The sequence below is a fragment of the Narcine bancroftii genome, chromosome 6 (genome assembly GCF_036971445.1).
Source record: "Narcine bancroftii isolate sNarBan1 chromosome 6, sNarBan1.hap1, whole genome shotgun sequence".
Lineage (NCBI taxonomy): Eukaryota > Metazoa > Chordata > Chondrichthyes > Torpediniformes > Narcinidae > Narcine > Narcine bancroftii.
In genome coordinates, this window is record NC_091474.1 from 157,608,770 (window position 1) to 157,636,552 (window position 27,783).

The following is a 27,783-nucleotide window of genomic DNA, read 5'->3' on the forward strand; positions in this document are numbered from 1 at the left end:
CCATCCGCGAGATCTAGCAGCATCGCGAGAGGACATTTGCCTCTCTGGGCAACGCGATTGGCGCCATCTTCGCTGCACTCCAGTGATGCCCTTTACAGAATGAGAACTTTTTGCACCAATAGCCATTGTTGTATGTACCCAGAGCGGACACTAGCCACGTATGCATCTCTGATGTGGTCCTCTGCCAGGGCCTTACAGTTGCACGCTCTCTGCAGGATCTGGAGAGTCCACAGGTACTTGGCGCTTGACTCACCAGGTCACTGTTTTCTGGTGGTCCAGGAGATGCCTGGTGTAGACCTCATTAACCTTCCTGTGACACTGGGCCTTGAGGTCTCCATAGCTGCTTGGTTTGAGCTGGCTTCGGTGATCATCGGGAACACTCGGGGCCCGACACATGATAGTAGTAGTCTCAGTCGATTAGCGTTTGTGGTGATGGCGTCCGCGGCCACCACCAGGAGGTTTTCAAAGCAGAAGAGTCAAAGTTTGAACATGTTCGGAGTGTCTGGCGTCTGGGGTCGATGCCAACGTTCTCAGGTTTCAGATACTGTTCCATGCTTGTTTTTGAACTTTGTAGTTGATAAAATTGATATACCATCAATAATCACAAAAGGCTGATGTTGTGAAACTTACCACAATATTAACAACTAAAGACTGGAACAGCCATCAACTTCATTGACTGATTGAAGCCAAGTGAAAGGGTAACACGCAAAGGACAAAGGGGAGGCTCAGTCTCAGGAGGCGTGTCCGGCCGGCAGCAGCCTTCCACCCTGCACACAGCATGTTGCAGCCGCTCCCAGTGGGGAAGAGATGCAGGCGTATCAGAGACAGTTTCAGGTCGGAAGCGCTGCCAGAGCTGACCAAGGAAGAATGGATGGAAGGGAGCGCACGGCATGAAGTGGCGAGCTCCGGAATGATGACACAATTTCGCCCCGCGCGACCCGAAGCAGGAACCGGCCCATCGCTGGATCTCCCCAATCCCAGTGACGGTGGGTGACGAAATTGAAATGAATGTGTGACGTCATGAAGGGCGGGGCGCCTGCACTGTCATCCCATTGGTCGGCTCCTGTGGATGCCCTCCGTCGCGCTGGGATTGGAGGAGGCGGGCTGCCAATCGGGTGACGTTTTGGTGTGCCCAGTCAGGTGGCGGAGAGAGGCTGTGGGTGGCAGGCGGCGAACGGGATCAGTGATGGCGCTGAAGACGGCCGGTGGTCGTTTTTACAGTACTCGCTGCTGCGTCTTCTGCCATGTCCGCACCGGGACCATCATTCTCGGGGCCTGGTATATGGTGAGTGAGCGGCGTGTGCGGGGGCGGGAGGAAAGGTCTCCTCGTCGGCCGAGTCTCTCAGGCCCGGGCCGCTGATTCTGCCTGGAGGAGGCGGGCCCGATTGGAGCTCGACTCATTTCGATGTTCAAGGCAGTGTGGCTTCTTTCTCAGTGTCTTGCCCCTTCTGACGCAGCGCAGTGGTTTGGTTATGTCTGCATCTCGGTGAATCCGAATCTGGCACCCATAATGGCTTCAGAGTTCCCCTTATTTTGAGAGTCCCTGGTTCTCTTCCTTTTGAATGATAAGATTGCACCTAATTTTAAATTTGGGTAGCCATACTTAAGTTTGGCGTTTGGTTCTCTACTGCTTATGTAGTGAATGAAAGTAACTGATTAAAAAAAATATACATTTAAAAGTACTTGTGTCTGCATTTTTTTGTTTGTTGCTATGCTGGTCCCACATACCTACTTGCTATTATTGATTTCTTTTTTTTAAACCCCCCCCCCCCCTTCTCTTGGGTTTGCAGTTGTTTTATCTGACTTGGGAAATGTGCGCTTTGTGACAGATTATGTTGCGTTTGCATCGTATATGTTTTTGGGAGATAAATTGGGGCAGGTTTTTTTTGAGTAGGTCACATGCAAACACTTTAAAACAGATTTTATTTAAAATACTGGAGCTCTGCTCATGCGAGATGTGTCGGCCCCCAAGCCTTTGCAAAAGCTTTGGAGGGTGCCCAAGAGACTTCGCTGATGGATTGTTGTTTACAAAAAGGCAACCGGTGAAAGAACTTGTCAGAGATGCCATCTGTCTGCAGTGGAACTTGTTGTTCTAAGAGGGTCATGTGGTCAGGGAGGGAGAGAGAGAGACACACACACACACACCCACAGAGATCAGTTCTGCAGTTTTACGGTCAGCAGCAGCAGCTGACACTGGAACAAGACAAGCTGGCAAGCTTGTGGAAAACCTCATTTGGAAGACAGGTGGTGAGTGCTTCGTTCAGCCTGGTCAAATCCCTTGTGGTTCATGCAAGAGGAGAGGACTGGCTGTCGAATGTTTCACTTGAAATAAGAGAAAAAAAAACTCTGGTGACCTGAAAGAAAGAGGTTATTACTGGAGAACCCTGAGGGGGGGGGGGGGTGTTTCTTTGGCAAGACACTGAAGTGGGTGATTTAAAAAGGAATGTCCAGCGAACAACAAATCTCTCTCTGAAAACCAACAAGAACCTTCCTGAGTGGTAACCATTTACCTTTCAAGCCTCAAAGTGTGGTGAACTTTTTAAATGTTAAATTATATTCACAGTGTAAGACAGGGGTGGCCAAACTTGCTTAATGTAAGAGCCACAAACAATAAAGCTCAGATGTTTGAGAGCCACAGGACAAGAACAAAATTCACACATACGTTTTTATTGTTACATACACATTTTGTAACAAATTTTAAGAAATGCATATTAAATTCAATAATATTTATTCATGCATGCCGTTTTTAAACTGTTAATTTGTATTAGTTTCAATTATCACAAAGACACAAATATGTAAAAGTTGGCCAAAAGATGAGATATTTTAATCAAATTTCCACCTTAGTCTTATTATAATTATATTTTTTATGACTAAAATACAATGCTACAAATATCAGGCTATTAAAGACACGAGTCGGGCTGACGAGGGAGAGAGACTGGCAGTGTCTGGCGGGCAGGAACGGGGGAGAGACCGGCAGTGCGAGTCGGGCAGGCGAATGGGGGAGACTGGCAGCACGAGATGGGCGGGTGAATGGGAGAGGCCGGCAGCGAGCCGCATATTAAAGGTCAAAGAGCTGCATGTGGCTCGTGAGCCGCGGTTTGGCCACCCTGGTATAAGAATTGCCTGCAACCAGTGAACTTGGAGGAATGAGAAGTGAGATTGAACTGGGAGTCAAAAAACTTTTCTGAACTTACACACACATGTGTGCTTAGAATTAGAAGAGGGTTAAGTTAGTTAAGTCAATAGTGATAAGTTAAAGTGTGATTCTGTTTTCATGTTTAAAGATAATTAAAAACAACTTTTGTTTAAGTAACCATTTGTCTTGGTGAATATCTATTGCTGCTGGGTTTTGGGGTCCTCTGGGCTCGTAATAACCTTCAACAGGTTTGTTTAAGAAATGAGGACAATAGAAGGTCTATCAATTGGAAAGATCATGCTGGATCCTTTACCTCTGCTTAATTCCTTCACTAATCCCGTTATCATTTAATGGTTAAAAATAAACATGATTTTGAATATATTTGGCAACTGTGCATCACACCCCTCTTTAGAAAAATAGTTCCACAGATTGACTTTTTTTTGAGACTATGATCTCTAATTAAAGAAAAATATCAGCTCCACATCCACCTGTCAAGTTATTAAGAATTTTGTAATTTTTAGCATAACACTCTGGATTTTAAAAGAATAAAGTTACACGCCTAGTTTGTTTAAACTCTTCTGAAAAATCTGTTGTCCTCTGAGCCAACTTTGTGAATCTTGGTTTGTGCTTTATCTTGAACACATTCTGTAGTCGGGAGACCAGACCTGTAAACAATTTTCCAGAATGAATATCCCTGGGGCTTCATGATTAATGTAAAACATCTCTACTAATGTTCTCAAATTCTCTTGTAACAAAAATTGTATTTACTTTAACTGCTTGCTGAACCAGTGAATAGATCTATTTTTTCACTTGCCTTGTGCATAATGTTTGGAAAATTTGGCCTAAAATTTGTTTTTTTTGAATATTGATGATGCTTTTTGATGTTTTTATTCTATTACCATCAAATCACCATTTTAACAGCATCATGTGGACATAGAAAAAGTAATTTAATCTAAACTTTGGCTGGTATACTGCACTAGCATTATTTGTCATGCCATATTGGGTATTGATACTTTGCAACTGTTATTTACATTACTATGGATTTGTTTCTCATGGTGGAATACTATGCAGCATTTTTAATGTTTGTGATTAAAATGTCCCAAAGACTTGATCCACTAAGATTTAAAATGCAAGCAAAGTTTAGTTTGTCACAGAATACCTAATACAGTGAGAAGGGTTCTTTTGAAAACAGATGATCTCTTGCAGGAGGATGAAAGCTGATCTTGTAGTGGTGTACAAAAGTATGAGAGGACTAAATTGGGTGAATACATTCTCTTACTCAGAATAGAGGAAATGGTAACTAGGTGACATCAATTTAAGGTGAGATGGGGAAGAGATTTACCAGGAACTGAGGACCAGTTTTTAAAAAAAAACACACAAAGTGGAGGGTGTATGAAACTGGCTGTTGGAGTGGGTGGTTGAAGCAAGAAATATTTCACAGTTTAAGAAAAAAAAATTGGATGGATCCAATTTTAGACGGATATGGGCCAAATCTAGAGAAGTGTGATGACTTGGTGGAACATTTTGGTGGGCGTTGGGCTAAAGGGCCTGTTTCCATGCTCAATGACAAAAATGAAAAGTTGTGTATAGAGTGCAATTTCAATGTAGGAATACAATGAAAAGGATCAAGTTACACCAAGCAAGGGCAGAATGAGAGCAAAGTTATAGGGTTCATTCAGAATCCTGATTGTGGCAGAGAAGAAACTATTAAACGTCCTTCCCAGAAGAGAAGGTTTAAATGTGTATCTGGCGTGTGATGAGTCTTTCAGTATGTTAACTGCCTTTCCTAGGCAGCTAGAGATGTAGATAGGGGAGGGGAGGACAAGTTTTGTTATGTTCTGAGCTACATTCACTATCTCTGTAGTTTCTTCCAATCTTGAGCAGAGCCACAATTTACCTATACCACACCATGATGCATCTACTAAATATACTTTGATGGTCCACCTGTAGAAGTTGTTGAGGGACAGGGGGGAACATGCTGAACTTCCTTGGTCTTCAGAAACGTGGATGCATTAGTGCCAGATGTGCTTGTCCCAGGTCAGGTCATTGAAGTTATTTATTCTAAGATTGAAGCTGTTGACTCTTTTTGACATTGTGGTGTGGACTCTGCATCTTATCCAAAAGTGAATGATCATCTCCTTACTGATGTGGAGAGGGTTTTTTTTTGGCATAATGTCACTGGATTTTCAATCACTTTCCTGCATCATGACTCATTATTTTATACCTGGGCCCCGTCTATGGTATTGTTGGCAAATTTAAAAATGGGATTGAAATGGTATTTTGCTGTGCAGATGCATGTTGAGGGAGTATAATGGGGTGCTGAGTACACAATCTTGAGGAGCTCTGGTGTTGAGTGTGATCATGGAGGAGAGGAGATGTTGCTCATCTGGTGAGACAGGAGGTTGAGAATCCAGTTGCGATTTTAGGGGGGGGGGGGGTGAGGGGAGGAATGCCGAGGCCTAGATCCTGAAATATAGTGTTGTCAAAAATCAGTTCATAATTGGGTAGTCAGGTACCAGATAAGTGAAGTTTTATGGGCCATTTTTTTAAAAATGTGAATTTAAGCATTGGTTTTTCTGATAATTGTCTGTTTTTCTCCATATCAAGATGTGAGTATCTTTGGAGGTGTGCTCCTTGTAATATGTGAACAATTTACAATTGATTTGCAAAATTGAATGTTGTATCACTGAATGTTTCAGGGCTAAGCATTTAAATGTAGCATCACTTTGCAATGCATAATATGGTAATTTTGCCAAATGTAACATTAATTTTATAATACACTTGTGTTACATTGCTCTTTTGTAGAATCATTAAAAGAAGAGGTTAAATGGTAACTGTCTTACCCTGGGTAGTGTAATATACATGGTATTAATGCTTTCCTCCTCTATGCAAAGCTTTCTGATAGCCTTTCATCCTTGACAGATCTATGCTCAAACTCCATTCCTCTTTATTGAATGAAATGTTACACTCTAAAGTAAATATTGCTGAGCTCCATGAGTAAATTTCTGCTCTGTCAGCCAACATTTCAAAATTTTCATTTGTTTTTTTCTTTACTGTAATTATATTTTTTGAATAGGTGGTGAATTTGCTGATGGGCATTTTGCTGACTGTGGCAGTAACTCATCCAGAAACTGTGCCCCCACTGGATATACAGTATGAAGTTATTGGAAACTACTATTCCTCAGAGAGGGTAACAGGTATGGAAAATGTTAACTGTTATGATCTTCATTAGATCCATACAAGATGATTCAAAATACAAATCAAGTTATCATGCCCTTTTCCTCCTTGTGATTAAGCAATTGGGAATGTCCTCCTTTTCCATCAATTGCCAAAGCAATTCTTGTTCCAGATGCTCATTCTTGTCATTGGGAGACCCTGCTCTCTTGAGGAGAGTGAAAATCCAATTCATGAACTTTTTTTGAAGAAGAAAAATCCACATTTTGCTAATTTGGGGATTGTGTGTGGGGGGGGGTATTTTCATTTGCATGGACTGACTTTAAGGTGAATTTCATTACCAGGCAAAATAGTTTTTCTAATCTGTTTTAAATGCAAATTAAATTGGTCACCAATCCTCTGAACTCTTATGGGAAATGTAGTTCAAATCCATGGATCTACCAAGTTGAAATAATTAATTGAAAATACTCAAAGTAGTTGGTCAAAATAGTTTACCTGCAACAATTGCATCAGTGAGTTTGAGGAATATTTATTAATACATTTTGCTCCAGCAGAATTCATTTGCATTTAAATTTCCTTAAGCATGCATTAGGAAGTCAGTAGCGCCATTGCGCATGTTTGTAAAAAGTTTCCCCAAGCAGTTCATAATATGGACATATTCAACATAATCAACATATAAAATTTTTGCCAGAGAAAGATATAAATTGAAGTATGTTAGTTTCAGACCAAAATCAATGGCATTTGGATTATATTATTACGTAGGAGACTTACAAGCCTGAAAAAAAGTCATTTGATTTCTGTTGCACCAGAGTAATGAGATTTTCTATACAGAGGATTTGACGTGTCCAAAGGCACAGTACATCCACAACCCCACCCCTTGAATTTCTCCAAGTTGACCTTACAATTGTAACTTAGTAGTCCTTTGTCTAGAGTACATGCATTAATAAATAGTGGTTGGGGGGGCGGGAGGAATAGGAGAAACAGGCATATGCTTATTTTGTTTTGACTTCTGATAAACGGGCAAGATAAAAAGCTGCTTTGAACTGTTAAAGTTGCTGTTATACATCTTATGGGCGAGTGCTTAAATTCCACCTCAAGGATGAAAATCCCAGGTAGTTTGGATCTAAAGGTACTAAGGATAAAGTTTCACCTTTGGAGGTGCCCTATAATCAAATTAGATGCCAATTTAAGGATCTATCCCTTCTGATGCACAAGGAAGTCGATATTCATCCTTGGGCAAATAATCACAGGGTAAAAACATAATACTTCACCATCGTTATATTGTTTGTAGAACTTGGCACACAAGTTCCCTGTCATGTACTCCAAACTGCACGTTTCAATACAGTTTGTCTCAAGACGATTTAAATACAAATGGGAAAGTTACACATCATGTACTGAAGATTTGATTTTGGGAACTAGGTTCAGTTCAGACCACGACTTGTAGGTGAAAATGTTATGAGCCCAGCAACCCCAAAACCCAGCAACAATAGATATTCACCAAGACAAATGGTTACTTAAACAAAAGTTGCTTTTAATTATCTTTAAACATGAAAACAGAATCACACTTTAACTTAACTAACCTAACAACCCCCTTCTAATTCTAAGCGGATGTGTGTGTAAGTTCGGAAAAGTTCTTTAGTTCACAATCCAATTTCACTTCTCATTCCTCCAAGTTCACTTGTTGCACGCAATTCTTACACTGAGCACGGAATTTAACATTTATAAAGTTTACCAGGCTTTGGTGCTTGAAAGGTAAATGGTTACTGCTCAGGAAAGTTCTTGTCGGTTTTCAGAGAGAGATTTGTTGTTCAGGGACATCCACAACTGATGTACATCCATCAGCCACTTCAGTGTCTTGCTGTTGAAACTTGACCCTTCAGAATTCTCCAGATGATAACCTCTTTCTTTCAGGTCACCACAGAGTGCCTTTTTGTTTCTCTTATTCCAAGTGAAACCTTAGACAGCCAGTCCTCTGCTCTTGCATGAACCACAAGGGCTTTGACCAGGCCGTCTTCCAAATGGGTCTTTCCACAAGCTTGTCAGCTTGTCCTGTTCCAGTCCCTGCTGCTGTTGCCAACTGTAACACTGCAGGACTGATTTCTCCCTCCTTCTGAGAGAAAGCCTGTTTGACTCTTTCTGCTTGCAAAAGCACATGACCCTCTTAGAACATCTCCAGACAATCTGTGGCTCCAACAAGATCTTGCATCTGTTGCCTTTTGTAAACAACAATCCATTAGTGAAGTTTCTTGAGCACTCTCCAAAGCTCTTGCAAAAGCTGTGGAGCTGATATGTCTAGCATTAGCAGAGCTCCAGTATTTCAAATAAGATCTGTTTTAAAGTGTTTCTATGTAAACTAACAAACCTTTCCCAATTATCTCCCAAGAACATATCTATATACTCTGTAACAATACAAATGCAAAAGAAAATAACAAGTATATCAGAATTAAAATAATTAAATTCAGACAAGGGATTGAACTTTTTACATACATACGCAATGGCAATGCTGACTTACTAATGCATGCTTAAGGAAATTTTAAATGCCATTGAATTCTGCTAGAGCAAAATGTATTAATAAATTTTCCTCAAACTCGTTGTTGCAGTAAACTATTTTGACCAATTACTTTGAGTATTTTCAATTAATTATTTCACCTTGGTAGATGCACAAACCTGGTGCAAAATCTATTTCAAAAACGTGCATCTTTGTACAAACTTCATTTTGTAAGTTGGACATAACTCGGGGATGGATATTCAAGTGAATGACCAAGATACTGGAGGGTAGTTGGTATTGGAAAAATTTTGAGATGAGAATGAAAATCCACAAGTTACATCAGGTATCATAGGACCAATTTTCATGTTAGTGGTGCTATTTGCATTTGGGATTCTTTTATTTGCTTATTACTGTTTCAGATAAATAACTTGCTTAAAATAGAGAAAGGTATAAATACCATATAGTTCGACGAATAAGACGACCTTCCGATGTCAGGTCCCTAATTTCAGCCTGAATTTCATTGTTTTAATCGTATCGGGTGCAAAGATGACCTCCCAAATATGTGTGTTGTTTGAGCTATCGGGTGTGGCTGGAAGGTGGATGTTATGGAACCTCCAGCAAAATGAAGAAAGCATGAAGCAAGTTTTAAGTTAGAAGCCATTGAAATGGCCAAGGAATCGACCAACTGAGCTGCTCTGAGGACATTTGACGTAACTGAGAAGATGGCAAGAGAGTGGAGAAAGAATGGAGATGTTGTAAGAAAAATACCGAAGAAACAGTGTTTGATGAGAAGAGGAAACATTCGTTGGCCAGAGTTAGAAAATCACGTTGAATGGACAATGTGTGGAGCAGGCGGTATACGCAAGGAATGGAGCTGGTTGGACTGGGATATGTTTTGCAACCATTTAACTGATAACACTAAAAATAGATTATACCACTAAATAATGCTGTGATTGCTGTTGGACCAGATGGTTTGACTTCTCTATTGCACTTCTAGATATCTGCTTGAACAAGCCATTTAAAGATCATGTGTGTAAAGAATGGAATAATTGGATGACGAGGTTTAAAAAATTTTTTGCAATGTGTGCTGCATCACTTGGTGTGCTTGATTATTGTGATCAAAGCATGGGATAAAGTGAAAGTAGAGGCTAATAAAATTTTTCCAAGTGCGGTATCTCTAGTGCAATGGGTGGTACGAACGCTGATGAAGAAGCGGAAGCTGACTCATTAGATTCAGACTGGGACCCGTGTGATGACTGTGTAAACAGTGAGAAATTGTGTAAGGATTAATATTTTAACCAGAATACAGGTACACGATCCTTTATCTGGACATCTAAAATCCGGTAAGTGGGGAGAGACACGGCAGCGCGAGTCGGGTGGACGAGGGGTGGACACCGGCTGCGCAAGTTGGGCAGCTGAGAGACCGGTAGAGCGAGTCGGGTGGGTGGTAGACTGGCAGCGCGAATCGGGTGGGCGAGGGGATGGGAGACTGGCAGCGCAAGTCAGGCGGCCAAGAGACTGGTAGACCGAGTCGGTCAGGCGAATGAGGGTAGACCAGCAGCACGAGTCAGGCGGGCGAGAGACCAGCAGCGCGAGTCAGGGGGAGGAGATCGGCAGCAAAAGTCAGGCGGGCAAAGGGGGGTGGGGGGGAGATGGCAAGGCGACTGGAAGGAAGTGGGGGGTGGATACGGTGGGCTTTAATCTGGGTTTCCGAAATCTGTAAAAATCTGAAATTCAGAACATAATGTCCCCCAAAGGTTCCGGATAAAGGATCCTGTACCTGTACAATACCTTTTTCAATCGATTCCAATTCCTTAATTTTTTTTAAAGAATTAGATGCTTGTGTTAGGAATTTTTTATGGCGAGTTTTTTTGAAGAAATTGTGGGAGGTGGATTATTATCTGGAAAAATACCATTATTTCTGAATGGATTGATTCCATTTTCCTTGGAAAATAAGTTTTTAAATATTTGGCAGTGTCAGGGAATTAAGAAGATAGAAGACATTTTTGAAGCAGGGAAATTTGTTTATTTTAATAGAATGAAGGAGATTTTCCAAATACCTGAAAATACTAGATTTTGTTATTATCAAGTTATGAAACTTCTTCATAAAAATTATGGTCAATAGCCATCATTACCAGTAGATATGAAATTAGAATTATTATTGCATGATGGAAATATAGAGATATTTATTTCAATGATGTATAGATTAATTCAAAAAAGAGCCTGAGAAATGGGGCTTCATAATTCTGGACAAAGATGGAAAGTAGATTTGAATAAACAAATAGATGAAGGGGATTGGGATATGTAGAGAAAATAGGATAAGTACAATAAATGTGAGATACGAAATGGTTCAATATAATTCATCAGTTATATGATTCAATTAAAAATTGAATCAGACTTGGATTTATATTTTAGTTCTAGACAGGAAATTGGTACCTTTTTCCATTCTACTTGGCAGTATCCTAAATTTAAATAATTTTGGTTAGAAATGGGTAAATTATTGGAACGAATAATGCGGATTAAATTCCCACAGGATCCAATATTATTTTTATTGAGTGATATTAAGAATATTGAACTTGTTAGATTTGAATATGTATCAAAAGAAGTTTTTTCAAATTGCTTTAGCAATATTACCATAACTTGGAAGTCTGATACAGATTTGGCTATAGAAAGATAGCATGCTGAATATGGAGTTGTATACCACTTGAGAAAATTATTTATAATTTAGGAAACAAATATATATTTTGGAAGAACTGGTGTCCTTACTTACAAAATATGGGTGTTAATATTTAAATGAAGCTCTGACATTCCCTTCTGCTTAAGGTCTCTGTATATTATAAAAGACTCTAAAGTAGTAGGAGGCACTCCTGTTGAGGGTCTCTTGTCCTATTCTTAGACTTTTTTTCTTCTTTCGTAGAGGATGGGGGGAGGGAGGATTGTATATGAGAGGGGGGGCTTTCTTACTTCATTTTATGTACCACATATATTTGTATTGTTTTGAATTATCTTTAATTATGTGTTTTTATTGTGTGCTTTTAAACTAATAAATATTTTTTTTTTAAATGTAAACAGAGAGATTCCGAATGTCCTTGCCGAGTTCTTTGCCTCAGATGATGATCGTAATTTTTTTGGAAGGATTTTAGATTTTTTTTCTTACAATAAAAATGTCTTTCTAATATACTGACATCTTAAAATTTGTTGTAGGGTGGGGTCTGAGTGGGTTATGGAACCAATCGAATGGTATTTTGAGTAGAATTTTATGGTCACGTTTTTACATCTGGTCTATAAGATGACTCATTTTTGGCAGCTTTGGGTGCTTTAAGGATCGTCTTGTACACTGAAATATACGGTAATTAGCATTGTCAATCCTAGAAAATTGGGTTCCAAATATAATAAATTAATTTCCATCCCTGGATGTTGTCAGTGAATGTATAAAGGATCTTTGAGGAGAAATACTTATTTATTCTTTCTAGTTATGTTTTTTTTTTGGGTTGTGCTCAAACTTTGCAGCCTATTTTTTTTTGTTGTTGTTAATGCCACCTCATCCCCCAATCATACTAATGTTCCCTCCTTTTCAAATGCTGTTTTGGCAATTAAATGATGCCTCTATGCATGCATTACATTGAAATTACAAACCTGACAGTTTTTCTAAATAATTCCTACAGACCAAATGTATTAAATCTTTAGAATAAATTATCATTTCATGAATTTGTTTCATTTTTAAAATTTTCTTTTTGTTTAGAAAATGCTTGTGTTGGGTTTACCATCTCTCTTTTGATGTTTACTATCAGTGCCATGTTGGTGTATGGTGCTGTCACTGTAAGTATTTTAATGCTAAGCTTTTTGTCCAAATATAACCTTGTTGTCATTATAATTGCAAATTCTATTGAATTTCTCTCATGGTTTCCTCTTGATCTAGCATCGTGGAGGATGGCTGATTCCATTCTTCTGCTACTTATTGTTCAATTTTGCCCTCTCTTGCCTTGTTGCCGTCAGCTCACTCACTTATGTGCCCAGGATCAAGGACTACCTTGACCAGTTGGTAAGTCGAAAATTTATTTAAAGGTGCATTTTAGTTTTGTTACATTTAGCAAGGCATGTCCCAATACCAGCAATGCTCATCATATCTATAACTCCCATGATCCAGCACGTTTAGGTATCCGTTGTCCTTTTGGACAACGTCCAACCGCATATGCATCCGTTGTCCCATAGCTATTCAGCTACTGAGAGCAAGACCACAGCAAGTTAGAAAAAGCGATCGCTAGCTATAGGAAATTGCATGCTGTATACCCAAACTGATCAGACTGCCCTGCTCTCTCCGCACAGCCCCATGTTGATTCCCACACTGATCCCACTGTCTCACTCTCTCCCCACAGTTCAGTTTCAGTCCCCACACTGATCACTACTTACAAATAAAAAGCTTACATGTACATTAGGGTATCTTGTATAGCTTTGCTAAGTAAACAGTATGTTTGCACAACATCAACATTGCATAATGCCCAATTTCACAAAACGTATATGGACGTTCAGCAGCGCCTAACTGGTACAAAGACCTTACAGTGTTGGACTCAAACCCTAGTCCTGATCGATGGCGCTGTAAAGGTTGAATCTGCCACCATTAGTACAAACTTCTTACAGACAGCGCAGGACTCAAACCCTGGTTCCGATTGCTTGCGCTGTAAAGGCATTGAGTTAACATTGCCGCCCCACAGTATTATTTCCTGCTATAAGCTTTGTTCTACCTTTGATTTGTTTACATAGGGGGTTCCCTTAGGGGTCATTTTCTGTTTGCTGGCATTTTCTGTGGTCCGGCAATGACCAGGTCCAAAAATCACCAGTTTAAAGAGTTATAACCTGTATTGTGATTAAATATAGACTCCTTAGCTTTGTAAAGTAGAAATACAGTAAAACCTTTAGTATCTAGAATTCAAGTAAGTGGCAAGAAAATCCAACAAAAATATATATGGGTAAATCAAATTTAAGATAAATAAGAATAAATAAAAATGTAAATAAAATTTAAAATTGTAAATGTTCTCTGAAATAACACATTAACCTTTTGAAGATGGGAGCAAATATTCAGCCAGTGGAGTGCCTTGGGTGTGCTTTGCTCATAGCCCCTGTTGGGGGGGGGGGGGGGGGGGGGAAGTTGCAATTGAATAAAATGGTTGCCCAGGATAAAGAGCTGGTTTGTGCTGCTTGCCGTTAGGGTGATTCTCTTAGTGTTTTCTTATCCCTGCTTAGTAAGAGTTCCCCCGGTCAGATTACAGATTATTTCAGATTATTCCCCTGGTCAGATTAAGGATGTGGTTTTGGGTGGGGGGGGGGTGAAATGGATGGTAATTATCTGTAATGTTATTGCTATTGTTCATCTTTCGGATGGCTCCCTAGAGAGGGAGGAACCTACAGATGCAGTGACTGCTGAAGGTTTTCAAAGTATGACTGGAAAATAAAATAAAATGCTTTAAGGTTTATGTATTCATGCAAGTGAAGTTTGTTCAGTGCAAATATAGTATTTTTGTCTTTTAAACTGTTTATTCTTAATGCAGATGTATTAGTTAAGCATTTTAAGAGTAGCATTGCAAGCAACTGGAAACTACACTTAGTTTCCAGTTTCCAGAAACTACCAATCCCAATAGGGGTTTTACTGTATATATTCCAAATTCTTACTATTGTGTTAATTAAAATGGAAAATAACTTTGCATACTTTATTAACCAAATGTCAGCTTTCACTGACGTGTTTGTGGACCATTATTTTCTAAAATGACTATTTTGTGGGCTTTTTTTAACCAGTTGTTCCTTACTTTATTCAATAATTATTAATTTTATGATTCTAATAGTGGCTTTATTTTTACTATCAAATGGTCAAAAATTATTTGTCCAAAAATGAACTGAATATTATTAACAATAGATTTGTATTTTTGATTTTGTTTTTCAATGAGTGCATGCAAATATGATATGATAAATGCCAAATTAAAATCTAATTGTGTACTCAGAATATAGCCCTCCACTTTGGAAAGAGGAGAATTTTTTCTATTTTTCTTCCTTGAAATGCTTGTATTTGAATACTATACTTTGCATCTTTAAGGACTTTTCTGGAATTTTACAGCCAAGGAAGTACTTTTAAAATGTTGCAATGCAAGAAACATATTTAACTTGATTGCAGGAATGTTGTTCATCGTACCAGTATGTTTTTTCTTCTAATATGTAAACTTTCATCTGCAATTGATTGTAATACTGAATATGTGCTAAAATGTAGACTACTGGTAGTATATAATATAATAACTGGTTGCAATGCATTTTATCTATTGCAGCCTGATTTTCCTTACAAGGATGATCTCCTGGCTTTGGATTCGAGTTGCCTTCTGCTGATAGTTCTGCTTTCCTTTACCATTATTATAACTATTAAGGTAAGGTACTAGAAGCAAAGCCACAGTAGAGTAGTTTATATTGTATTTCATTAAATAATACATAATTGATCAGACAAGATCAAGCTTTAAACACAGATCTTAAAGGTTACTGTAGCAAAAGAGCTATTAAATGGAAAACATGCTTTGGAAAACGTAACGTAGCCATTTTCAAAGTACAGTATTTTCCAGCCAAATGACTCTGCCATTTTGGAGCATTCAGATATTTGTTTCATGCACTAAGGTTTGCTCTCACATGCCCTTTAACACCCTCCCCTGATTCCCCCTCCACTTACCTACACTGTGGATAATTTGCAATAGCTATTTAACCTATTAATCAGGGTCTCTGGGTGTAGGGATGAACCCTAACTACTATAGCACTGTGGACTTGATTGATCATCTTTTGTTTGTCTGCTTAATAGTTGGCCTCAGTCTATTTTGTTCCTCATCAGAAATGACTGCAGCAGCTGGAATTGTGAAAATGCAAAAAGTTGAGAACACAAAAATGTTTTTTTTTCTACATAGAAACTTGAATATTTCTAGTATTTTCTGTTTTCATGATGCTTCTAATTCTCTCATATTTCTTTGATCTTTTAGCAGTTCCTACATTGCATTCTATGGCAATTAGCTCTTCCAGGATCCCGCAGTATAGAGAAACATTACTAGTCCTCTTGTTTACACCTACTCCAGCATTCATTCATTCAACGTTTATCCAAATGCCTTTTGAGTTGCATCTTTAAAATTGTATTACCAGTCTTTGCTTATCTGATTTGTTTTTGATTGTTGTTTTAGTTTTGATTCATTATTCATCTTGAGTAAACAGAACAGCTCATAGTCTAGTGCATACCTTTGCTGTTGTCTTGCAGGCTTACTTCATTAACTGTGTTTGGAATTGTTACAAGTACATCAACAATAGGAACACACCTGAGATAGCTGTGTATCCAGCTTTCGAAACACCTGTACAGGTAGGCAAAAACACAATAGGTTGTTCTACTCTTAACATTTTCTTCAATGTTAATGTCCTCTTTATATGTGAGCTAGCTTTTCACTAACATGAATTCTTCGCTCAGAGGCCAAGAAAGAAGATTATCTACGTCATCATGGGGGTTATTTTAAGAACATTAACAGATTGTGAAATATACTTGTGCCTGTTATTCAGCAGTCACTCACTCTCTCACTGAGGCCCTGTATTTTTTTTTAAACTGCATCTCAGCTGAGATTTAAAGCCTCTGAAGTGAACCTTATCTAGTCTATAAGCCAGGAAAGAAGGGTTTTTGGATTTTCCTCTTTGCACTTTTCAGGTAGAGTATCTCCAAGGTTTGTTTAAATCTCTATTCTGTTTGAGGATATATTTTGAAAGAACAGTGGTAAATTAAGAGCAGTAAATGATGAAGCAATAACTTGTTGGAGTTTGCAAAAAATGCTTAAGTTTATTCAGTGGACTAATGTTAAAATGTGAAGTAATAAATAAACAAATGGATGAAAATTTTGCTCCAAGACAAAGTGAGTAAAAGGTAGGTACTCGGAGAAGAAGGGAATACTGTTTCATAACAAGCAGGCCAGGGATAACTACTGCTCACCATTTACATTAATGTTTGAACTTTGGAATCAAAACAACTTCTATGGATGGCTAGTTGGTACAAAGGACTGCAGCAAGTTAACTGATCATCTTGATAGTTTAATAATAAACAACTAGGATATGACACAAGTATGAGTCAGTACATTTTCAAATGGAAGAAATAGAAACGGTGCTCATTGCTAGGAAAATTAGTCCAGTGGAATAGAGGAACAGGGAAATTTGGATAGAACAATTATTAACAGCTTCAGTATAGGTTTGTAAGGCTATAATGAAAGCAAACCAAGCATGAGGATGTATTTCTTGAAGGATGCTATTGAAAAATGTACACTGATTAGATCTAACCTTTTGGAAGGTATAAAAGGCCATCCATTAATTGGAATGATTGTACAATAAGAATTTGTTTTGGAGTTGATTGGGTTAGACAAAGTATTAATGTTTGGCTTGGATGTTCATGACTTTTCATTTTGTTTAGTTTCTGATTGACTGAAAAATATACTGAATGTTGGTGGTATGCCTCACGGCTGCTTTAATAGTTGGGAAAATGTCAGCCCACTATTGACCTCTTTTTTTATGACCCCAAGCTCTGTTTCAATTTTTAATTTGTGTATTCATCCCTGCAGAGTTCCATTGGGGACTTTGCATCTCTCATGGCAAAAAATTGAAATGCTACTCTTCAATATTTTATTCTACTTGTCTTCACTTTTTAAAAAATGTAACTGTTGTTTAACTGGACACCAGTGCACTTCAGCTTTTTGGTTATGAATCTTCTCCCACCACTTCTCAGACTCAATCTTGTCACTGCAAATAGTGGTAAACAACTGAGGTTTTCTTGGATATGTCTGATGCCAAGACATCCTGGCTAACTTGTTTTTATCAGGCATGATTATATCTTGTGAAATCTTGTTTAAAATGCTTACTATTTACACAATTCAAAATGTTATAACTGTATCTTTTAACATAGGATTCAGTGTCCTTGTTAATGCAAATTATGAAGAATAGCTCAAGAAATGTCACTAAAGTTTTGTTTGTATTTGCTCCACATTATTTGGGAATTGTTTTAGAACCAGTCATATCTGATAATCTAGATGAGATATTTTTGGGCTTCAAGAGCAATGATGTGTTAAAAGAATGCAGAGCTGCTTTTGGATCACTTTAGATTTTACAGATTGCCTATTGTGAAGATGTTATTTGTTGGCTTTGCTTATGTAACCAAATGCCAGTTAAGTATGCCCTAATGTCGAAGTACTCGAGATGGCAGAGGCCGACAGCATCGAGTCCACGCTGCTGAAGATCCAGCTGCGCTGGGTGGGTCACGTCTCCAGAATGGAGGACCATCTCCTTCCCAAGATCGTGTTATATGGCGAGCTCTCCACTGGCCACCGTGACAGAGGTGCACCAAAGAAGAAGTACAAGGACTGCCTAAAGAAATCTCTTGGTGCCTGCCACATTGACCACCGCCAGTGGACTGATAATCGCCTCAAACCGTGCATCTTGGCGCCTTACAGTTCGGCGGGCAGCAACCTCCTTTGAAGAAGACCGCAGAGCCCACCTCACTGACAAAAGACAAAGGAGGAAAAACCCAACACCCAACCCCAACCAACCAATTTTCCCCTGCAACGGTGTCTGCCTGTCCCGCATCGGACTTGTCAGCCACAAACGAGCCTGCAGCTGACGTGGACATTTACCCCCTCCATAAATCTTCGTCCGCGAAGCCAAGCCAAAGAAAGAGATTATGAATCCAAGGAATAGAATTTTAACTTGGTTAGTTGTTTTTTTCTTTGATCTGAATACATTAATTATAATTAATCATGATGTTGCAGCAATTGTACAAAAACTAGAATTAACAATCAAGTGACATATTGATCTTGCAATGGGGTTTCAATGCAATTTCATAGAAGTGTGCTGTTTGGTACATGATTTGTTTTTGCCTTGTGTAAGTTTAAAAGTCTTGATACAAAAAAATAGGCAACTTGCTTACAGAAAAACAAGTGTTAACATTTTTGTAACTCATTTTGCTTTTTGTCGCATGTTTTTTTTAAATCAATCAAACGGTTTTTCTGAATTGTTTTGGCATTTCAGGTAATGTTTTGATCTGTCACTGAAATATTACTGATTTCAAACTGAAATGGATGTACAATTTAAAACTAAGCTGATTATTACATCAAATGTTTGGTAAGGTACGGTGTCAATATTTGTTAGCATATTTTGGAACATGTTCTCGAGTCAATTAGTAATATTATGGAAATTGAGTCCACTGGTTCTCTTCATCTTCCTTTCCCCATCAGCTTTCAGCCCAATAAGAATGTTATATCAGTCAATGATTTGCCACAGGCTGATGGTTTGGAGTTGGATCCTACTTTTAAAATCTTGGTGATGGCATTAAGCAAAAATCCTGTTGATATTATGTCTTGTTCAATGTCATCTGTTCTCATCTGTAGTTTCCTCATTGGCTTCATTAGCCAGCTTTACATCCAGGTGAAAGGAAATCTTCCTTGATCCTGAGGATTGGCATGTGACTAGCCTGAAGCACGACATTCTAATTCTGTTCAGATAAATCAAGATCTGTTGAAAACTATGATAGTAATTTGAAGGTAGTTAACTGGAGCATATTGGGATGCAGAGTTGAGTTCTGCTCAATCAAATGTTGTCTCTACAGACTAATTATTCTGGCTTAAGCAGGTTCTGAAAGTCGTCTGAGATTTCCAGCCAATGAATTTTCAAATTGCAATTTGAAAAATGGAAGGAAAATGAACTTAAATGATTCTAAATATATGGCATTGAAAGTTCTTTATTTATAACAATTAGTGATTATGCCACACAAAGGAAATATCAGTAGTTGTGCAGTGGAGAAATGGACTTCCAGCCTATCACATCCAGGTTGATCACTTTGCTGATTTACACTCATCCTATTTGTCTGCATTTCATTTCTTGTCCCATTTTACCTATGAAGTGCTTGTGTAAATGTCTCTTTTGGAGGATAATTGTATTTGATTCTACTACCACCTCCTCTGATGAAAAGGTCCAGATATCAACCACCCTGCTTTAATTTAAAAAAAAAGAACATTACTTTTTAAGGCTCCTCCCTAGGGTGAGGTGGGGGAGAAGAATTCTGGTTATCTACCCTATCATTGTCTATGTACTTCTGTGGCTACTTCTTGGCCTCCTTTGATCCAGAGGAAATGAAACCAACCTATCCAGTCTCTTAATAAATCAACATCCTCCAAACAACAAGGGTGGGAAAACTTGAATAATTTTCAAAATGTGTTTCAACCGTTCACATTGAGTCAGGACGCCAAAACCAGAACCTGCTTAAACCAGAACAAATGGTCTATTAAGGTAACATTTGATTGGGTGGAACTTCCATTCTCTATCCCAGTAACTTTCTACCTCTATCTTATGAAGAATCTATCACTTATTAAACATATTTAGAGGCTGTTGATAACACTCTTCAGCAAGAGGCTCTAAAGAACCATGGTCCTCAGGAACATCACTTGCTCTTAATCAATAATCCCTTGATTCTTTTTGTAGTGACCTCCAAATGATCATAACTAACAAGGGAGCCAGCAGGTACATCACTGGTCACAGACATCCAAATATAAATCAACCTTCCAACACCATCTTCTACCTCATCACTGGCTAATTTTGGATTAGATTAACCAGTAAAATCAGATTATCCAGTAAAACACAGCTAGCTGACACTGTGGGACCTCATCACATTGCCTTGCTAAACTCAATTTAAATAGCATTTACTGACTGTCCTCATCACTTCTTGGTTACCTCCACAAAAACAAATTGCATTGGTAAGATTTCCCTTGCACAAAGTCATTCATTCTCACCATCTCTCATCAGCCCCTGCCTATCCAAATGTGCATAAATCATATCCCTTAATTTTTCCCCAGTAATTCAGCATGTAGTTACCTGCCATCCCTGCTGCCCTTAAAGAAACAATAGTACTATCCTACATGCTCCATGCTATCAATATTCAACTTCCTGAACTTGGTATCTTTCAAGTCCTTCTCTGTGAATGCAGGTAAGAAGTATTGATTTAGGACCTTGGCCACATTTCTTACTCCATGTACAGGTTACCCCTATTTTCATGTTCATGCCATCTCAAAACAGTAATGCAACCTCTTCCTATTTTCTAGCTGTAAGTCTGGTCATAACTTTTTTTTAAATCAGATTTTGACAGTATTTAAATGTTAAGATTTCAGCCTCTTCAGTGCATTCAGCAGAAGTTCTACATGCACCCCATTCTTTTTGTGCTCTCTCCCGTTCCAATCCTATTAACAATTACTGTGTCTTTGTGGCCCCCTTCAAAAGATGAGGGACTCTTTATGACAACATTTGCATCAATTGAATTTTCCCTGTAATCTGAAGAACCTTTCCACAAAAGTTAAATTCCCCAGTCCTGAGAATAGTAACTTTAACATTATTTATTGAAGGAAAATAGCATGTATTTCACTATCCTTGGGTTCAAATGTACTATCACATCATATCTGGTATGATGAGTTTGTTTTGTGAACAGTCCAGCAAGTCAATTCTAACATGCATACAGTAGTCCAAAGTAGAAAAGCAAGAGCCTATCACAGTCAGAGTTAGAAAAGTCAATTGGTGGAGGGCGTGGCAAGATGGTGTAAGGATCAGACGTGCCTTCCAGTCCTCTCCTGTCTCTATCTTATTGTTTTGTCTAGAAATGCCCGTTAAAATTCTTTAAAAGTTTAGATAATTTCAGTGCTGTTAATTTAACTTATGATGGTACAATTGGTGGAAAGGAGCAAAAAAAAAACGACATCAGATCATCAAAAAACTACATTTTCCAAAAGTTCAAGTTTTGGAGCCTACCTACAGGAAAGACACCGGGACTCAGCATGAAATGGATCCCAGGAGAGAGGTACAGTGTTCGGATGTAGAGCTCTATGTTACATCAGTAGAGCCCCCTAAAGAGGGAGCCAAACAGCCTTTAGAACAAAGAGTTACTCAAAGGCATTTGTCATCTGTAGAGGTGGTGCTGCAAACTGCATCTTTTGAGATACAAGAACCTATACAACTTGATGTACTGGGAGAATTTAATACATTATGGACTGGGGAAAACCCCGGCCAGCGTCCTCCAGTCATTGCTGGAGAGGCTGTGGCTGGGGTTTCCACACGCAGTCATACTGCAAGGAAGGCAAGCAGAATGAAGGAAGGAATAGAAGATCTTTTGGAGAAGAAGCAGGAATCTGTTGAGCCAAAATCTCTTCCAATTGAAAAGATTTTTGTGAATCTTGAATCTAAATTATCTTATACAATGCAGGGATTATTCAAGATTATGACTGAACTTGGTACTAGGTTTAATACTTTGGTGAAAATACATTCTCAACAGATGGCTGAGTTTGGAGCTTTTAAGCTTGAAGTGAGAGATAAATTTAATTCGTGTGAAGAAGATATAGACGAAATACGGGATCAAGTTTTTGATGTGACCAAAATGGTCGAAGACTTACAAATTCAAAATAAAAATTTGGTGAAAAAGATTGATTATTTGGAAAACCAATCAAGACAGAACAATATAAAGATTATTGGTTTGCCGGAAGGTATGGCGAGACCAGACCCAAGAAAATTTTTTACTGAATGGATTCCGCAGGTGCTGGGTCAAGAACATTTCCCGGAAGGTATAATACTGGAACGTGCTCACAGCCTTGCGTAGAAGACCTATTTCAGGTCAAAGTCCAAGACCTGTTTTGGTTCGTTGCTTGAATTATTACAACAGAGAAATAATTTTACGAGTGGCTATTAGAAATGCACAACAGAGAAAATCACCCTTGATGATTCAAAATAATCGAGTTTTCTTCTATGCGGATTTGAGTCAAGAAGTTATGTTCCAATGACGGGAATTCAATCCTGCTAAAGAGTTGTTGTGGAAGAAAGGTTACAAGGCAACCTTTAGATATCTAGCTGTTTTGAAGGTTTTTCAAGATGGTTGCTAACCAAAGTTCTTTGATTCTCCAAAGGAAGCTATAGCATTTGCTCAAGAGCTGCCAATTACTCAGTTTCAAAAGAGACATAGTCCGCCGCGATCTCTAAGGAGACAAGAGATGGAAGAAAAGAGCCGTGCTCCAAAAGAAGGAATGGTTGTAATGGTGACTCGGCAGTTGGAGCTGATTAAAAGAAGAGTTGTCCTTTTTTTTAATGTTTTTTTTAAAAAAAGGGATATTAAATAATGAGGATGTTAGTTTAAGATGAAGTGAGAGTTAGGGGAGAGAACTGGATAGGCACTATTTCCTGAAAGTCATCTGCTACGTGTGAGTTATCTCACACCCATTTTTTTTTGGGGAGTTACCCCATTGCACAGTTTAGACGGGAGGGGGTATTTTTAACCTCCTACCTGTTTTTTTTTCCTTTTTGTATTGTTAAATTAAAGAGTGAAGGGTTTTGTTTTTTTTTTGTTTATATATTAAAAAAAGCTTAAGAAAGTATTTGATTGTTTAATAAACTAAAAATTGATGTGGTTTTTGTAAAGTTTATTCAGTAGATAAGGAATATCTGAAATTTAAATGTGAATGGGATGGATAAGTTTTTTTTTAAAATATTTTTTCTTTAACTTTAAGGTGAAAGGAGTGGTAATTCTGGTGTATATTTTTTTGCTATTTTAGTTATAGAACGAAGGGAATAATGGTGAAAGTTATAAATTGAATTGTACAATTCTTAATGAGGCTTGAATTTTGTTTGTGGTTTATGCTCCATTTGTTGAAGATATAGATTTTGTTGTAGATGTGTTTTTATTATTTGGATATCTGAATTTTAACGTAATGATTGGGGATATTTAAATGTGGTATTGGAGCTTTTATTGGATAACTATTCAAGAGTAAAAGGGAAAAATGGTGGAAGTGTAATAAAATTGAATTGTACAATGCTTAATGAGGTTTGAATTTTGTTTTAAGATGGTGGTTTATGTGACTAATATGATGATAGATGTGAAGTTAGTTGATATTTGGTGAAGGTTTATCTATAGAGAAAGTTTTTTTTTCATCTTTTTTTTCATGCTACAATTTTTTTTAAAGAATTGATTATTGTTTAAGAATTTTTGATAGATAATGTTACTAAATTTACTAATTTTTTTATATTAAGTTTGAGTTAAATATATGTTTCATCTTAACTCCGTTTGTTAAATATATGCATTTAAGTTTGATTTAAATATGTTTTTTAAGTCTGATATCTTAGTATTAATTACTTTTTTTGTTAGTATTTTAATCGGTTATATTTTTGTCTTTTTTTTGTAAAGTGGGTTTTTTTCTCATATATTATTAACTTTATTAATTCTTCACTCTTTATTTTGGGGGGGAAAAGGGGGGTTGGACTAATTTGAGTTGGGTTATTAATGTGTAATAATTATTGGGGAGGGTATAGTTTATTTAGATTACTGATATTGTATTGTAATTTTTTTATTTTATTCTTAATTTTTAATGTAATCCTATATGTTATTCATGTTATAAAATCTTAAATAAAGTTTTTTAAAAAAAGAAAAGTCAATTGGTACATAGCATGGGCAGCATATCTGTTGTAAGGTTCATTTGGAACCTGATGGCCTATGGGGAAGAAACTGTCTTTGAATCTGTTGGTGTGCAATTTCACTCTTTTTTTTAGTCCTGTATGCTTGTTTTTATTCCTTGTTTGCTCTCCCCAAATGTCAAATTGTATTATTTTTTAAAAATCTTTGATTCTGTTCAGTGCTGTTTTCTTGGGTAGGGGCATGACGCTGGTAGGATTTTTTTGTATGCAGGTGGTAGATTCTTATTACAGTACCCTTTTAACCAATGTGAAGTGTCTCCTTCGTACGTCATAGCTTATTTGATCTGTTTGAAATCTATTATTAACTTAAATTCTATACTCTTGGTTCATGTGCTAAATGTACTTTTAGATATTGTTGAAATTGTACAATTGATGATTGTTTTGACAATTATCTTTTTTAGTATGTGCTGCCAACCTATGAAATGGCCATGAAGATGCCAGAGAAGGAGCCTCCACCTCCATACATGCCAGCTTGAACACAATGTAAATCAAACGCAATTTGAGCTTTTCTTAAAATTTGAACTTGTTTATCTTGCATTTAAGCTTTGAAACTTTGTAAGGGTACTACTGTGTTTAAATAAACCCTTGAGTATCCAGGAGATTATATTTTATACGTAGACATGATTAAAACTAAAAATCTTGAATGTTGAATTTTTAAAATAGTTCTTGTGAATTAGCTGGGTAAGTGTATTGATCCTTTTGCTTCAGAACAAGATTTTCATTTGAATTAATCTTCATTCAGAATTGCTTGAAAATAGTTTTGGATTTATCTTGTAACTTTGAGTGGCAAGTTGATTGCTTTATGAATTAATCAAGGATCAAACAATCACTAACTTGAAGCTTTGCACGACATGAGCAATAAAAGCTTTTGCTGGAAGATGCAGAACTTGAAATTACATTACTTAGTTCTACCACTAGAGGTTCTAAGTGATCCAATATTAAATATTGATCCAACTTTCCTGAGACAGAAATGTGTATGATGCAAAATTTCTACTGATCCATCCAACTTTCTGTAAGTTTAAGATTTCAATTGGCACTTCCAATTTTGATTTAATGAATTTTCAGTCAGGAAATCTACTGTTGAATGTATGGATCAAATGTATTTGTGCAAGTCTTTGTGGTTCCAACTTGTTTTATTTAACATTCCTTTCAATATAATTTGGGTCATCTTAAGTGTGAGAAAACAAAGGCACATTTGCTGTTTTATGCATTGTATGACTGATAGTCTAAACTGTGTTTAATTTTAAAGGCTGTATTGTATGGCTTTGTCATTTTTGATTTACAAAACAATAAATGGTTCAATTTATGTTGCAGTTGAATTTCACTAAGCTAATTTAAAGAACGATGTCTCTCCACATACCTAATAAACAGGTTGACTGTGGAATAAACCTAATCATATATAACCATAGTTAAAAAGCTTGAGCTCTTTCTTGACCCAACTCGGCAAAAAGCATTTGGGTCTGTAAGAAAGTGCCCTCAAGCAGTTTTGAAGATGTTAAACAAATTGATTAGTTACATTTTTTTACAGGTTTTTCATGCTGTATTGTGTATTTTAAATAAATATATATTCCCCTTATGTTCTAGTTGAACCTCTTCATTTTGATCTACATGGTCTTTTGTGATCTTGTTTCTCCAGATTACAAAATGATGCTTATTGGGGAAGCATAACTTAACATTTGATCAGTGGTTTTAAAGGAAAATTGTAGAAGCAAAGGGGATTTGGATGGATGTTCCAGGCACTCAGTGCCTGTACACCGCCAAAACTGAAACACACAGGAAATGCATATGAAGAAACCAAAATTAAAACACAAAATTCTGTGGGTTCTGTAGTTGAGGTTTAAAAAAAAACAAGATGCTGGAGAAACTCAGCAAGTCAAACAGTGACGTTTCAGGCTCGAGCCGTCCATCGAAGTATAAGAAAATGCTAGTGAGCATCAGAATATGGGTAGAAGGGGGAGGGATGGCAGGACAGGAAATGATGGGAGTTGAAGGGAGGGAGGGGACAGCAGCACTAAGTGGGGGGAAGGCAGGGCTGTGTGGGTGAATGAACTGGAAAAGCAGGAAATGGGGGAGGGGGAAGAAAAGACAAGCAGGTTTAATGGAAAGCAATGAAGTCAATGTTCATGCCATGTCGCTGGTTGTTGTTCCTCCATTCTGCAGGTGGTCAGGGTGTGACATTACATAAGGTCATAGACAGATATGTGAGCACAGGAGTATAGCCCGGAATTGAAATGGTTGGCCATTCTGTGGTGCGGACAGAGAGGAGGTGCTGAGTGAAATGTTCTCCCAGTCTGACCAGACTCTTCAATGTAGAGAATGCCACAAAGAGTGCACTGGATGCCATAAATAAGTCCTCTGGATGTACAGGTGAAGTGTTGATCCACATGAAAGGCCTGTTTCTTCCCCCTCCCCCATTTCCTTCCTTTCCAGTTCTTTCACCTACACACTCCTGCCTTTTCTCCCACCTCCCCCCTCAGTACTGCTGCCCCCTCCCTCCCTTCTCCACCTATCATCTCCTGCCCTGCCACCCTCTTTCCCCCTCCCACTCTTTTATTCTGACATTCACCAGCATTTTCTCATACTTTGATGAAGGGCTCAAGCCCAAAATGTCAGTTGTGTATCTCTGCCTTTGCTACATAAAGGATACTGTTTGACCTGCTGAGTTTCTCCTAGGGAACAAAAATGGGGAGGAAAAAGCCCAAGGAAAGGATTTGGATATCCTGGATATTTGTGTGGAACAGTTGGGGAGCCAGTGTAGGTCAGTGAACAATGATTAGATAAACAAGATTTGGATGGTATACTAAATCAGAATTTAATGGAGTTTATTAACATCTGTTGTTCTCATCTGATTAAAATTTTTGGCTCTTTAATAGATTTCTTGCACCCTTTAATCTTTGAATTTGAATGATTGAGATGTATCAGAAATGCCCTCCATCTTTTGGGCAATCAATTCTGCCATTTTGATTTGTGGGATGAATGGTTGTATAGACTAAGAATTTCAAGTAAAAATATCCATTGTAATACCACATTTTACTCAATCTGTACCACACATCAATAACCCATTTATACAATCTTTTATGCTCTGTACATTCCCTTGAACTTCTCTCCCCACCCTCCCATGCCAAGCTTTACCACTTGCTTAGACAATGGGCCCATCAACTACATGCCTTGATCAGGTGTCACTGACTTCATCAAGACCTGCGTGGACAAGTATGTCCCCAAGTGCACATACCATGTGTTCCCCAACCAGAAGCTTTGGATGAATCTGAGGATTTGCAACCTGCTGAGGGCAAGATCAAGGATGTTTAAGGCCGGGGATGTAGATATCTACAAGAAGTCCAGGTACGACCTGCAGAAGGCCATCTCTGAACCAAAGTGACAATTCTGGAGGAAGCTAGAGACATGCTAGCTATGGCAGGGAGTGCAGCCATTTGTCTACAAAGTGAAGGCGAACGCC

At 38.0% G+C, this 27,783-nt stretch overlaps 1 protein-coding gene across 1 annotated transcript; it reads left to right on the forward strand.

Annotated features, from left to right (window-relative positions):
• Positions 1-1,107: 1,107 nt before the first annotated feature.
• Positions 1,108-25,902, forward strand: laptm4a (lysosomal protein transmembrane 4 alpha). Its single transcript, XM_069886459.1, has 7 exons — positions 1,108-1,285; positions 6,213-6,333; positions 12,541-12,617; positions 12,718-12,840; positions 15,110-15,205; positions 16,069-16,167; positions 24,728-25,902. The coding sequence occupies exons 1-7, from the start codon at positions 1,187-1,189 to the stop codon at positions 24,800-24,802; spliced, it is 690 nt and encodes a 229-aa protein (XP_069742560.1). The 5' UTR covers positions 1,108-1,186; the 3' UTR covers positions 24,803-25,902.
• Positions 25,903-27,783: the final 1,881 nt, after the last annotated feature.